The sequence below is a fragment of the Oryza glaberrima genome, chromosome 5 (genome assembly GCF_000147395.1).
Source record: "Oryza glaberrima chromosome 5, OglaRS2, whole genome shotgun sequence".
Lineage (NCBI taxonomy): Eukaryota > Viridiplantae > Streptophyta > Magnoliopsida > Poales > Poaceae > Oryza > Oryza glaberrima.
Genome location: NC_068330.1, coordinates 7,068,616 through 7,084,594, shown reverse-complemented (window position 1 = coordinate 7,084,594; position 15,979 = coordinate 7,068,616). Strand labels below are relative to the sequence as shown.

General features: G+C 40.0%; 1 protein-coding gene across 1 annotated transcript; it reads left to right on the top strand.

The window, feature by feature from the left end:
- Positions 1–1,375: 1,375 nt before the first annotated feature.
- Positions 1,376–6,362, top strand: LOC127774547 (L-type lectin-domain containing receptor kinase IX.2-like). The gene is made up of 5 exons (XM_052300806.1): positions 1,376–1,639; positions 2,789–3,000; positions 3,106–3,460; positions 3,566–4,142; positions 5,360–6,362. Exons 1-4 carry the CDS (start codon positions 1,422–1,424, stop codon positions 4,119–4,121), a joined length of 1,341 nt encoding a protein of 446 aa, XP_052156766.1. The 5' UTR covers positions 1,376–1,421; the 3' UTR covers positions 4,122–4,142; positions 5,360–6,362.
- Positions 6,363–15,979: the final 9,617 nt, after the last annotated feature.

Sequence of the window (15,979 nt, the reverse complement as noted above, 5' to 3'; positions counted from 1 at the left end):
GAAAATAGATTTTTGCAGGCGGACAACCATCTCACCCCACGGTTGTCACTTTAGCAAGCGGTCATTTAGCTCCGAGAGGCCTATCTGCCTAAAAAAAAAGCCATTATCAGGAAAAATGGTTTTTCTAGTAGAGCTTACTGACGACCGGTGCCACCAGCTTATTCACCCTGGCCTTCTCCGCCCCAACAGCCGCCTTGGCTAGCAGTTGTGTGTGCGGGTTAATCGTTTTGATTGCCTGTACCCTCAGGCTATCATAAATCATAGTTTTGCCATTGGCAAAGGTATTCATAAGCTCAATTGCTAGAGTGGAACCCACCTAGTTAAGATAAGTTCAACGAGCTTCTACTATAGTTCCTATGGCAGCGGCACGCCTTCTCGTTGTGGGCTCGGTGTTGTGTCTGGCCGAAGCGGTCATGAAAAGATTGCGAGAGGGGAAGAGTCATATTTTTCTATCTGATGAGAGTGCTTTGGTGTGATGACATAGGAAATTAAGTGACGTACACGTTACGACGTGCCTTAAGGGAATCAGACTCGACAGGTGACGTACAAATAAGAACGGCGGGAACATATTCAATATTTTTAATAAGTAAAGATAGAGATGTATATAGTAGATTAGCAGATTTGATATTGCGATTCAAATCAAATGGTAATATTTTTCCATGGGCACGTTTGTTGAGTCAAATGATTTTCCTATATGATTTTATTTTTCTGCAATAGACCAATTGTATTGTCACTATCCCAAAAAATAGTACCTGCAAAAAAAAAAGTGCAAAGCTTACGATCTCTGTAGACAAAAGTAAACGGTTCAAAAGTAAACGGTTTGATTCCAAAACTAAAGGCTTTCCGTGACAACGATCTGTAGATCGTTTGCCTATGTGGCTTACTGTCAAACCTTGCTTTAATTTGTTGTTAAAAAAATATAGGAGACTAGGAGAGAGATTATGAATGTAATATTCAGTTGCACTTGTCACTTGCGTATATATAATCGATATTAATTCATGCACTTGCGGAACAAAACCTATTTTAACTCATCTTTTGCTAGTACGATTGTAATTATTAAGCACAACTTGTGATACGTAATTACGTACGCTGAACCTGGTCATCAATTATAATGTCCTCGTCAAGATGTACTCCCTCCATCCTAAAATGTAGAAATATACAATTGGATAAAACACATTCTATTATAACAAATTTGGATTAAGGTATATCCAAATTCAGATTCGTTATACTAGCTAGAATATGTCTTATCCAGTTCTAGATTACTATATTTTGGAACAGAGGGAGTATGGCTTGGTTGCCAACCGCACTAGCTATACATAAACCCCATCTGCATCCTTCCAATTTTGCAGCATCAGTTGATGAGATCTAGCTAGTGCTTAATATTGGCTGTGTGTCTGACTGAAATTAAGCAGCTGTGTATTATGAGAGAGGCAATGGCACTCCATCTCCAGTATGTAGCTGTTCTTCTTTCTGTTCTGACTCTATTCCTTGCGACATCGGATGCAGTCTTGAATTGCTCGACTACGGCTGGCAACAACTCCAGTACTTTCACTGTGGATCCAAGACGGAAATCTCAGAATAATGTTTATCAAACGCCTTCGCCGTCTTCGTCGCCGCCGAGGTCGAACAACCATGCACCGTGAGTATATTGTAGTTATAGGTTTGAGATGCTGCTACTCTTGTTTTTCTTGGTTGCAAAACAGTGTCACCTTCGATTGAAATGAGAGTTAGTTGGATGAGGATCCTCTGCAGTCGACTGCACCACGCCTTTATCACTGACATGTGGACAACAGCTCACATGTTAGTGACAAAGGCGCGGTAGACTCGACTGCAGATCAGGATCTTAATCTAAGTTTGGTTTAACTCGTATTGTGTAAGCACGGCATGCATATACGCACATGAGGTTCCATGCATAATCCAAAATCCATTCAAAATTTCAAAATAGGTAGGACAAAATTAATTCATGGTGGGTAGTTCCCTTCTTCGACTATAATTCAACATCCTCATCACGCCTTTTTGTATTTACTACTTCATCTATCTAAGTATAGCTACCTTTGTAGTTCAACTGGATGGAGGGAGTACTTGTCTAGATCAAGAAACTACATACTACCTCCGTTTTTTTAATGTATAATGTTATTGATTTTTTTGACAAACGTTTGACTATTCATTTTGTTCAAGAAATTTTGTGCAAATATAAGATCTTTTAAGTCATGTTTAAAGAACATTTGAAGATAAATCAAATCACAATAAAATAAATAATAATTACATATTTTTTTAATAAGATGAATGGTCAAACGTATTTTAAAAAGCCAATGATGTCATATATTAAAAAAACAAGGAGTATATAAATATGCCCAGCCTATACTAATTACACACTAAAAATTATACATGTAATTATATCAAAATAATAAAATCTAAATTAGTCCTGATGACGTGTATAAACCCGTATTTTCTTATTTTCCTGACATTTATGAAGTGTATAGTTACCACAAGATTTCGATGAAAATCACATATAAATAGAACTTTAATTTATGGTCTCTATTGGTAGTAAAAATTATGGTCTCTCCTGGGAGTAAAAATTTTCTTTTTCTAATTTAATGGAATGTATCTATATATGCTATCATCTCAGCTACTGCTACTGATAGAACTTGCGGTAGAACTCATAAATCAATGGTGTAGTTCACTTCTACTAATGATTATACTGGTAAAGATACCCACTCATAACAAAACATTGTATTATTTTCAATTCATTTTGCACGTACTCTTAATTTACTAAAACTTTTTTTAGTTTTGTGCCCGCGGGTAACCAACAAGGTTCTAGCTTCAATACTAAAAGTTTTAGTACAACGGTAGTAGCTGGATCTATCACTGCAGCAATAGCAGTGGTGGCTGGCGTGGTTGCCTTATTGGTTTGCTTTATGCGCAAGCGGGCCAGGTTCAACCACCACCGCCTCAATAGAAAAACAGAGATATTAATCGAGATGACTATGGAAGAAGAAGGTAGGTGCTATCATTTCGTCGTTCTTACACTATGAATAGACTGTTAGTCCATTCAAATAAATCATTTATTGTCACAAACTCACAATGGAATTGTATTCGTATCAGTGCACAACACACGACGATTCTCATATGCACACTTGTTAGCTGCAACCGAGAACTTCTCGGACAGCCGTAAGATCGGTCAGGGTGCATTTGGTGCTGTCTACAAGGCTCAGCTAATGAATTGGACAACTCCCGTGGCTGTGAAAAGGATTATGAGGGTTGCAGATCATGAACGAGCGGCACGAGATTATAATAATGAGATCAAAGTGATCAGCAAACTGAGCCATCCCAATCTTGTTCCCTTTGTGGGTTCGTGTGACGAAAATGGGGAACTTCTCCTTGTCTACGATCTAATACACAATGGCACCCTTGATTATCATCTTCACTATGCAAATACAATACTAAGTTGGAGTAGAAGGTATGCAATATATGCCCCAAAACATGATCGATGGGACCACATGTCAACTGATATTATTTAATGTTGCAGCTGAATTAACTTTGATTTTCTATGTATTAATTGTAGGTATAAGATAGCACTTGGCATGGCCTCAGCTCTCAACTATATGCATGGGAATCATCCGCGCGTCCTGCACAGGGATATTAAGCCTGGCAATGTGATGCTAGATGAAGAATTCAATGCTAAAGTTGGTGACTTTGGGCTGGTGAGGCAAGTCCCCATTGACAAAACTTCTTGCCCAATGACCATATTTGGGTCTTCAAGATATATAGACCCTCAATATTGTAGCACAGGCTGTATCAGTCCGGCGTCTGATATTTACAGCTTCGGTGTGGTGCTTCTGGAGATTGCTTCCGGTGAAATACCTCAGTGTCTCAAGGGTAATGGTCTCGTTGAGAAGTTTAGGAGATTGTATTACAGCAATTCACTGCTTGATGCAGTCGATCGACGCCTAAACGGTGACTTTGATGAGGAGCAGATGAAACGTGTTATACTCATTGGGCTTCTCTGCGTCCAATTCGATCATCACATTCGGCCATCAAGTAAGGAAGTTTTGGGCTATTTAGAAGGTCGGCTACCAGTGCCTCAACTACATATCAAAACATGCGAACAAGCAAAATAATGATCTTGCATCACAAACAAGGTATGTCTTCTTTTTAGTGAGTAATCACAAGAAGCCATTTATTGTAGTACAAATATATATATGTAAAGTATCCCCACATCATGACCTAAATGAACAGGCGATGCATATATTGACAAAGCTCATATTGTCTATTGAAACCCTTTCTGTCTATTGAAACCCTTTCTTGACAGAAAGGGTGTGTCACAGAAAAACTCATCGATAATAGTATACTGATAGACACAACCTTTACTGACAGACAATCTAGCCATGCTATTTTAGTTTTACCGACTACTTATATGTGGATTCTAGATGACTAGATCTACTTGTCTTAAAAGAATATGTACATGTTATACTCCCTCCATTCTAAATTGATCTACATATTTCATAAGTACACCAAGACCAAGAAAAGCTAATAACTCTCTCATACTATATTTACTTTAGCAACAAACTAGATGCATGCACCATCCCCACTATCTCCTAGCCAATAGCAAATCAAGATATTGCATGTGGGTTATAAATACTTGTGTGCATGGATGCATGCATCAATGTCCATTTACTCCAATGCACAAATAACGAATAGACCTAATGAATGAAAACAAATATGTAGATCATTTAGGAATAAACTCAAAAAAAACTATATGTAGATCAATTTGGAATGGAGGGAGTATTAGACAATAAATAAGAGATAAATAAAAGAGTATCTAGAGTTTCAAGGAGGAATATTAAGAAGAATTATATTTACCCCATTACCCTAAAAAATTATATTTACCCCATAATAAGAAATGTTAGCTAGGTGACTATGCGAAATTTATTATGACTATGCGGAAAATAGAACAACTCATCAATTAATGGGTCGGCAGTTTAAAATAAATTAATCTATGGATCTATATAACCAATGTCTAATAAAAGTTTATCTCATACCATTCTTTTAAGCTATGTCGTTAGGTGCCAAAGGGCTCGATGCATATACTATTTTATTGTTATTAGTTAAGTGCCGGTGCATTATAATGGAAAAAAAACATCATAGCTCTCATGCCTCCTATATAAATAGATGCCACCGCCACATCTTTTCCCCTCTTTCCCGAGCCAAATCGCCACTACCATCTCCACCATGAGCCATCACCGCCGCAACCGCTACTTAATCAACCAAAGATGCATTATTTCTATGTAAGATTACGTGCTATATATTTAAACAAACATTACTGCATCATGAGTTCTGTGTGCTCTCATTTGCATAGGTACTTACTTAGGTGAAGGGAAAGAGACCGAGCGTAAGAAATACATGGATGATCTAAGAAGTTGATTGGGAACAAAACCAAAACATTTCTCAAGTCTACTCATATATCACTATGTCACTTTTGGTCTATAAAAGGAAAGAGAAAAAGTTCTGCACATTTTGGATTCGGAATCGAGCGTCCTGACAGCATCAACTTCAAATGAAGGAAAAGAAGCTCCTGGCGAGTTTGAAGTTTGATCCACCACTATTGGATTGACACAAAATTATCATTATAGCAAGTGAAGATACAAGATGGCACATCTACTGAGGAGGAGAAACTAATAATGTCATGCACCCGATAGGCAGAAAAGAAGCATCACATTCAAGTCGCTGATATGGAGCATTGTTCCTGTCTAGATTACAAGGTGATCAAATTTTTGGTGGATTTTGCTAGCATCAAACCCAGCATACCAAGAGGTTTCATCAGGAGATATAAATACTTCGTTTTCAGTACAAGAGTTTCATATAGAAGATTCAGGATTTTATTCCCATGGTGAGTTTGAAGTTTGTGCACCAGGTTTCGCATCTCGGTTTGGTTCACACACCAATTGATACCATAGATTTAGGATTTATTGCCGATGGCAAATTTGAAATATGATCTACCTCTTTTGAATCGAGGGTGTTACAGTTTTATGGTCCAAGTGACTAATTGGCGCACAATAGTTTGTCTGCATGAGGTTGTTTCGAGGATGAAGGTGCTTATGCTAAAAGGGAAATTCGTCTTAAGATGAAGATTATCAAACATGTTATCCGAATTTCAGCATGTTATATGTTTGTATTAGTTTTTAATTGGTTAGATTAGTATTCTAGTAGGACTTCTAGCCTTATCCTAGCTATTAGCCTTCTAGTCTTTTCTAGTAGGTGCGACAACCCAATGTATCTCTTACATTTGTAACCAAATCGTCTATACTGGTCATTGCTGGTTGGCATCCATAGTTTTTAATGTAAGAGTTTTTCACGTAAATATTCATGTCTCCGTTGTGCATTTTTTTTTACAGTGAGATCGTTCATTCAATCAAAACTATACATTAAAGCAGGCATTACATGTGTGATATTGTCATTCAGATCTTTCATTCAATCAAGTGTTAAACATTAGCTACTGCCTCATTTAGCTTATAGGTTCAACTTGGAAACTGTCAATTTAAACAGAAATAATATATCCTTTTTTTCTATTAACTCAAAATGGAACTCTCGCAAGTTATAATTTTCTTCAATTGATTTCCCAGGTTAGGAGCCTTGCGTGCATGCACTTCGATCATCATGCACGGCTCCATTCTTTTCGATTAAAATACAAATACTACATCGATTTTCGTTAGCACACTTTTCAAACTGCTAAATAGTGTGTATCGTTGTCATAGGCTCTTCGGACCTCTCATTATATTTGAAGGATGAAGTGAATTATTCAAGTCATCAAACAAATATAATGAAATATCCGACTCCTAGAGAGAAGAATATTGAAGACCATTGTTGGGCCTTTAGCTTGTCAGTCAACTTTAGCCTGGGATGTGCCCGTCAAACCACTCGAAGGCGGCGACCAGATGTGTTACATATTCAGGAGACTTGAAAAAATGGCTAAAGATCTACAACATCTCAAATATTCTTAACTTATACTCATGTGAATTTAGTTCCCAGGATGTGAACTAGATTCACACTTTCATCTTAAGCATGGAAATAAATAGCAAATTACATTTAAGATGAAAGTGATCTAAAATTTACAATTACTTTATAGTTACAAGGGCCGACTGGCTAAAAATAGATATATCAGAGAATAGCAGAAGCTTGACTACCCAAACACGAGCACACCGACTAGGGATATACCCCCATTAAGTTCAAGTCCAAAAAAAGCAATCGATTACCCGCATCACTCAAAATACTAAGTCTACAACCTGCAAGCAAATAGTTAATCCAATAGCAAGAGTCAGTACATTATTAGAAATAATGTACTGGCAAGCACGAAGCAATCCTAACACGCTACATGCATGGCATATATTCAAAGAAAGCATAATATGGTTCTTTTTAGCATAAGGCAAGCTTTATTTGCATAAAACACTTTCAAATCAGATTTGCTTTCAGATAAATTTCAGCAAGCTAGTACTTAGCATATCGGCATCAAAATAGGCATTAATCATATATAAATATACACTTCATTGCCCTCCATGGTAGCAAGGAGATCATTCCCAAATCTCAACATAATTTGAAGATAAAATTCAGCATTTAGGAGAATAAACACAAGTCTATACTCAACGCATATCCACACGCCACTCATGACCGCGAGCACGGCTAATCGATTAGTTTTTACTCTTCAGAGTTCGTATACTTTACCCACATGATGTGAGTCGTCAAAATCACAAGTATTCAAGTTCTATCCAGATTATTTCAAAAACAATTTTCATGTTTGTAATGAGCCCATAATGACAAGGAAGACCATTCCAAGCATGACTAAGCATTATAAGTAATCTAGTGACATCAAAACTCATATATAAAGTGGTATAGTCATATTGTTCCTAAGGTTAGGAATGAGGGATATGGATATATGTGGGGTTAAGGTGATAATGCAAGTAATGGATGTATGTCTAACAAGTTTTACAAAATTTTAATGTATAATAGTGTACAATCGACATGCAAGATTTGCAAACATTTTCAATAACCTCCAAAACATAGGATCAACTTGATCAAAGAGAGAGGGAGGTGGGACTAGCCTTGTAACTGGAAAAAGTCACCACCTAAATCACTTCTTCACCACTTAAGCTATCATCTATACAAAGTACACGTTATGCAATTAAACACCGAAATATGCGAAAAATCCAAAATGCTATAAAATACATGATTTGTGCACAGTGAATAGGCACTGGTCTAAGATGAATTTAGGTGAAAGAATTTCTATTTTTATTATATTTTATTAGTGAGTTATGAATTTATAAGTTATGTCGGTATATTGCAGTAATTACCTAGGTGGTGTTATAAAATATTTTTGCAAAGAAATTTTTATTAGTTTTGACTTTACAGAGGTGTGGTGGTGTGTTTTCTAAGAGTGACACATTTGGTTTCAAGATTTTTGGAGTTATAATGATTTTCTTATGATTTTTACAAGTTATAACATGTTGTAGGCATATAGTGTTTTACAGGTATATGTCTTGAGAGTTTTATGTCCAGAACATGTTACTCCTTGATTGAGTTGAGTAAAAGGAATAATTTGGTTAACTAATCCCTGTACTTAATCTAATTCACGGGAGACGTCTGTGCTCTAGATAGATGGCTTGGCGACGGTGCTTCACTCTGGGATGACGTCGATGGCTTGATCTACCAATCTAACTGGCATGCATGAGGTCATACGTTGTTAGTGAGGTCTCAAGGATGCTTCACGTGCAAAGTATCGGACAATGGCTCACCGAAGGAGAAGGAATCAGCGACGGCGACAATTGGCTGGAGCCGGAGAAGACAATGCCGATCACCGTCCATGGGGCATGAATCTTGGGGTTTCTTGAGGGGTTTTGGTCGTGGTGATGAGACGATGGTGGTGGCGCGACAGCTTGGCCCGGCTTGTTCCACAGAAGCGGGAACGGCGGTGCACAGAGCGCGCTCCAGAGCTCCGGTGGGCATGGCAGCGTTCCTGTCGATTGGCTGCACGAATCGAGAGGTTGTCAAAATGAGTTTTGATCGACATGGAGAGAAGATAATAGAACGTGAGTTATATAGGGAAGGAGATGGCTCGTTGGCGATCGGTGGCATCCTTTTTCTCGGTTGGATCGGCACTGGGATGGAAAGTGAAGAATGGCGATGCATCTGTGTCACGCCCAGAAATTCACGAACCAGAATTTCTAAGCTGAATGTGTATTAAACCCATGTCCAGGACCAACCAGGGTACACAAATGACAATTGTTGACATACAGATCCACGTCTTACAAAAATATAAAAGATTACAAATGCAACGGAAAAGATAAAAGCGAGCTAAACCGGGAAGCTTGACTTCAGCAGCGGGCGACTCCATTCCACAGGCAATCCTTGACGGCAGCGACGGAACCAACCTCTCTGAGACGGCTCCAACTGAGAAGAACTTCAACTCTGGTGTGGGGAAAAAGAGAGCAAGACTGAGTACTACCCACTGTACTCAGTAAGTCATACCGGAAGGGGAGGTATGATGCAGGATATAACAAAAGGAGGCTACGGGGTTCATTTGCATAAAGCAGGCATTTAAAACCAGTAGTTGAAAACAGTAAAAACAGTTGTAGTAATTAAGCAATATTAACCAGTCACTGTCCAACGCTACACCACGTTGCAACAGGCCCAACCAACCACCTGAGCTACACCAGTTCATTAAGCTAAACTAGGGGTGAGACTAATCACGGTGAATCTGGTCGACCGCCCATAACCGCGGGCACGGCTATTCGAATAGTTTTACTCTGATCAGAGGTGTACAACTGTACCCACAAGACACAGCCCCATGACACGTTCCCGTGCGCCGACATGCCACCACGACATACCGGAAAGAGGCCGTGACAGGACCCTTCGCATAACCCTCTCTAACCGATCGCACCACACCTTAGGGTTCGCCCCCGTCCCCAGCAGGCAACAGGCAGCCCCCTTTCGTGCCGCGATGAATCCGGAAGCTGATCAACCGGACACCCCGGCCGACCCAACTCCATCACGCCCACCCTCGCCTGGGTACGTCGGCTAGAGAAAAGCTACACTACAAGCCCTGCCGTTGCCCACGCTGGCTTGTGGTAAGTACGATAAGTTCTTCCAGGGCATCCTGCGAACCGGTCCTTAATCGCCATGGGCACGACTAGCAAAACCATGCACCCACAGCCCACCGTGTAGTGTATTTTAATAAGCCAACACCATTACGGTGGCACTAATCCAAAGCTATGCCAATAAACGAGTCTATGCTTTAATGTGATCCCCCTTTGTGCACTAGTTGAACTAAGCATGGCTAAGCATCTCCTAAACCAACATCTAGTCATTTTAATACCCAAGTTATCAATGGCATAAGGTAAACAATATATGGCTGAGTAGTAGGACCCATCCCACATGATATTGTAAAACAATGCAATATTTAATAGAAATGCGGGACATTTGTAAATTGGGTACAATATGATCAATTGTAACGTATGACTTGCCTTGCTCTCGCACTGATGAGACCACAGCAACGTCTTCGAGAAACCGCGGATCGACGAAACGGCCGAAATCTACGCGACAAACAAAGCACACAAGCAAAACATGCTATGAGACTACTGAAACAGAAAACAAAACCATTTTAATTGGATTCTACACATTTTTATGAATTTACTGAGACTTGAATGGACTTAATCGGAGCTCGGATGAATTAGATATGAATTTTAGAAGATTATCTATGTTTTTACTAATAAAGAAAAAGCCTTAATGTATTTATTGCGCAATAAAGGATCCCGGATGACGTCAGCAAAAGGGGGGGGGGCGGCGCCGACAGATGGGCCCCACTTGTCAACGGCTCAGGGTCGCCGGTCCACGGTGGACCGAGTCCACGGGACCGGAGGGGAGGGGCACACCACGTGGCGATCGCGTGGCGCCGACGTGGCGGCCAGGCGGACGGCCACGCGGGCGGCAGCCGAACGGCCCTGATCTACCGAGCAGTAGATCGGACGGCTGCAGCGGATCGCGGCCGGGTGGCGCAAGGGCATGGCATGGCCGGCCCGGCCATGGCGCGCGGCGGCTCGGCGCAGCCACCGGCGGCGACCGGCGGCGCACGACGGCGAGCGGCGGACAGCGGCGGCGCGAGCGGCCCTAGCGGCGGCGCTACGCGGCGGGCGGCGTGGCAAAGGGAGAGAGAGGAAGAGAGGGAGACCGATCCTCACCGAGGGGCTCGGCCGGCGCGAGGGAGGAGCAACGGCGAACGGCAACGAAGAGAGACAGGAGGACGACGGTGACAGGCGGACGGGCTCCGGGTTGCCCTAAGAGAGGGAAAGAGAGATATTAGAGGGAGAGAGGGAGTCTACGGCGAGCGGAAACCATGGCCGAAGGCGGCGGCAATGGTGGAAGCTCACCGGAGTAGGGAGAAACGGGCTCCGACGACGGATTTGGCCGAGCGGACGGCGGACGCGGCGGCTCAAGGGATGGCGGACACAGCGGCGCCCATGGCAGGGTACGGCGGCGACCCTAGCGGCTGCTAGAGGCGGCCGGAGCGGTGGAGATGGCGGTGGCGGGTGGGCGCACGGTGCGGGCGCGGTGGAGAGCTCGGGAGCGGCCGATGGAAGAAGGGAAAAGGAGGAGGAGAACACGGGGATGGTTTATATGGGCTCGGGAGGGGCGGACGAGGCCGGGAGGCGGCCGGATTTCTCGCCGACGTGGGAATGGAGAGAGAGAGAGAGAGATTCGAATTCAAATCCCTCCGTTCCGGGGTGCACGCGCGAGTGGGAGGAATGGGGATGGTGGGCGGCGACGTGGGCGCGGGGCGCGGAAGGCGGGGGAGGCGGGCGGCGTGGGCGGCTCGGCGGTTGCCGGCTTGGGGAGCGGCGGGGGGAGGTGGAAGAAGGGGCCGACAGGTGGGCCCCACCTGTCGGTGACCCGGAGGGGTTAGGGAGGAGGGAGGAGCCGGCTTGGGCCGGCCCAGCCGAGGGAAGGCCGGCGCGGGAGGCAAATGGACTGGGCCGACGGCCCAAGAAGAGAGGAAAAAGGAGGAAAAAGAAAAAGAAAAAGAAGAAAGGATTTTTCCAGGGATTTATATATTGCACATGCTCATTTTTAATTAGTTAAAATTATTTCCATGGCTCTGAAAATTCCACTAAAAATCCTGTTAGCATATTTTGACATGTAGAATCCAAGAAAAATTCCACATGCCGATTCCGATTGTTATTTGTATTTATTAATTAGGGATTCATCTCTAGGTTAAATTAAACAATTTCTTCGGACGATTTATTTTATGAATTTAGAGCAAGGGAGGGGAACTTCAGGGCGTGACAGTCTGGGAGAGAAGTAGAGAAGGAGCTCGGCATTTTGAGGGCGTCGACACGTCGCTCCCACGCGTCGAGCACTGCCAACGCCCTCGATCTCTCTCTCTCTCTCTCTCTCTGTCTGCTGGTCGGTTGGAAGAGATGGACAGGGAGTGGGCAAGCCCAAGTGGCTGCCAAGTGGGCCCAGGTCGATGTAAGCTAGATGGGTGAGAGTGGTAAGGGTAGAAACAGGAGTGAACTTTGATTTTAGATGATTTTTAGGATTATTTCTCTCACTCGTATTTTATAACTCTATAGTTTAGATCTCACATGATTATATTTTGATTAAAAAATACAAATTACTTTTAGATTATATCTAAATTACTTTTTGATTTCACTAAATTACATTTTAGACATATAAAAGTAAATTAAATAAAGCCTAAAATTAATTTGCATATATTATAGAAGTAACTTAAAACAAAAGGAAAAAGAAAGTAACTTGTCATTAGAAGTAAATCCGTTATGGGGGTAACTATAATATGTTGATTAAATTTAATTTCTAGATAGACATGTTTTTACCCCCACAATAGATTTACTTTTAATGCCGTAACAAGTTACTTTACTTTTGTTTTAAGTTACTTCTATAATATATGTAAATTACTTTCAAGCTTTATTAAATTTAATTTTATGACTAAAAAGTAATTTAATGAAATCTAAAGGTAATTTAGATATATTATATAAGTAATTTGTATTTTTTTATAAAAAATATAATAATGTAAAATCTTGTTATAAAGATTTAATTATTACAAACACAATGGTGTAATTAGATCGTAAATCGGATGAGTAATTTAAGAGAAAATTCTATGAAAAGAACAAAAATGTATGTACTTTTGGATGTACTGGTAGCAACTTGATATTAGATTGAGGTAGCTGGTTATGATAATCCAGTGCACCGTCTCGTCGTAGACACGTCCATAGCTTAATATTTTACTCATTGATTAGCTGAAATATTTGACTACTCGTTTTTCAATCTGATTTATAGTTTACTAGAAAATACCCGCGGCTTTGCCGCGCGCAACGGTAGATGGGCCAGCTCAAATTGAGCATATTGAATGTATGTATATACCTTAACATCTTAGCTGGGATGCTAGCCAGTGATGCTATCTCATTCAACACTTATAAATACATCAACATGTTGTCAGCAAATTTATATATGCACAGATACTGAAATAATTAAGCTGCTCTTATAGTCTATGGGAACTGAACGTTAGACATTGTGGATCACATGACATCCATATTTGTTGAAATGTTCTTTTTTTAGAGGAATTTGCAAATATATCTTAGGACTTCTATTAGTCAAGTCTATCACATAGAATGTCTATTACATGGGCATAGATAGTTCAGGAGATTAAATGATCAGAGCTTTTGATAATGCTCCATTTCATTTTTCCAGGATGGATGAGTCTAGGTACTGAACGCTGCTTTTGTCCATGCATGCATATGCCAAAAGTTAATGCTGTCTATATAATTCATATAGCAAAAGATAGCTTTAAACAGAGAAGTTATCAAGCAGAATGCTTCTTTTTCCCCTTTGTTTGAATTAAATGATGACGATCCATGTCTTCATCATCACTTTCCTGCAATTATAATGGCAGAGTGAGTAGAAAGGAACTTTTTTTTTATTTCTTATCTAGGTAAATAAGTAGAAGTTATAGTTATTGAAATTAAAATACTCTAATCTGTGATCCTAAAGTTGCATACATGCATATATATAAGTTGATCGTAGTGTCTATAGGCATTTTTTAAGACCAAGAGAAAACAAATACTTATTTTCATGAATGGAAAAGAAGAACAAATGTGACCACTTAAGCCACTAGTAATGAATTGCAGATCATTTCATAGAAATTGTCTGTCGCCATGCCAACTCGATAAAACCACAACCCAGTCATTCTCATCCTCATCCATCGGATTCATCTGAGCAATCCTGCGTCAATTTTGGGGACAAAATACATCCGATCCTGGTATAGAGCGCACGTCATATCGATATAGGTGTTGTATTTATGGGCTGTTTTGGTTATAGTTTGGGCTATAATAATAACTTATTTTTTAAAATTATATGAAGCTTGGAACAAAGCAAGATATTTCAGACAGTCCAATAATAAATTTGAGATGATGGAGCATATACGACATCAAACTTCTGTAGTTTTTATCAAGTTAATTCAAACTTCTCTACCTAAGTCTATTTTAGATGAGCTAAGAATAGTAATATGAAAAGGAATTGAGCCTTGATATGTGTCGACGAAAAGGAAAATTGTCTATTCAAGCATACCGTACCAGTCTTACATAATTTAATATTAATATAAATAAATATTTGAAACAGGGGAACAAAATTTAGCTATTGGCAGTCCAAATTATAGAATCTTGAAATTTGTGAATTGCATTATACAAGGTGCATGCTTTTGAGATGGTACTTTCTAAAAAGAATCCTTAAATTATGAGGCATAGCCTAGTAACACTTTGAACTGTGCACTGCAACTTCCATCTATGCGCAAACACAAATCTTACTGCTGTATTTTATTTTAAGAGATGTGCTATTATAATACCAGTACAGTAGAGAAGCAAAGAGCATTGGAAAGGATATATGCAGTTCTATACCTGATTATCGCTGTTTGGATCTTCATAGGGTCTTTTGCTTGATATGTTGGTTGTGTCAAAATGATATGGCTCAACTTCCATACTCTGAATATCTTGATGTGACCCGATTTGTGAAGATGAACTCTACATTAAAAAAAGTATTAAATATTATGCAATACTAACAGTAATATGTAAAAGATATAGTGATAGTTTTTACCTCATGCTCTGTTTTCTTGGATAATATAGGCACCAATGGAGGTAGACTTTCTATTTCTAGAGTTGATATTGAAGTGATTGGAAGATTTTCAACTGCCTTGAAGTTTTCGCTGAATGGTTGCTTCCCAAATCTTTCTTTGATTGCGAGTACTTCAAATGAAGGTTCGTCAGTATTGATAGTTATATTTGGTAAAACCTTCACTATGAATGTGAACCTATGCCCGATGCATGCTTTTATTTCTGGAGGTGTTTCATTGATGTTATACTGCTTCTTCATAGTTTCTGCACTCCTACCAATAAGCTCGGCACCTTTCTTTTCAAAGAACATAAGTTGAAGGCTAGCTGTCCCATCATTTGCAATAAAGGATATTTTATACCTGTGAAAGTGAGATATAATTGAAAATCTTATTCCTGAATAATTGCATTTGTTAGAATAACTGGTAATGTAGGATTCTACTTACTTGTAGTCGTACTGCCTGCATGGACACTTTTCTTTCTTTCATTTTAATATACTTCCATCCAATATCATCTTGCTGCTGCATATTTTGCAAGCTTGATAGCACCAACCTTTCTTTTCTTCAATTCCAATTAAAGTAACAGTGCATTGGTATTTATTATCTTGTATAGAAGTATAGACAGAGAATAATAAGGTGCAGTTTTATTTAAAAAAATGTAACAGCATGTTTGTTTAGATAAGACTAACCTTGTGAATGAAAGGATCAATTTCCTTTAATTGTGCAAGCGTCTTCTCTTCAATATTTTGATGCATATCATCACTTGGCAGGTACAGTTTTTGAATGGGCTCAGCATGCAGTGGAAGGCTATAT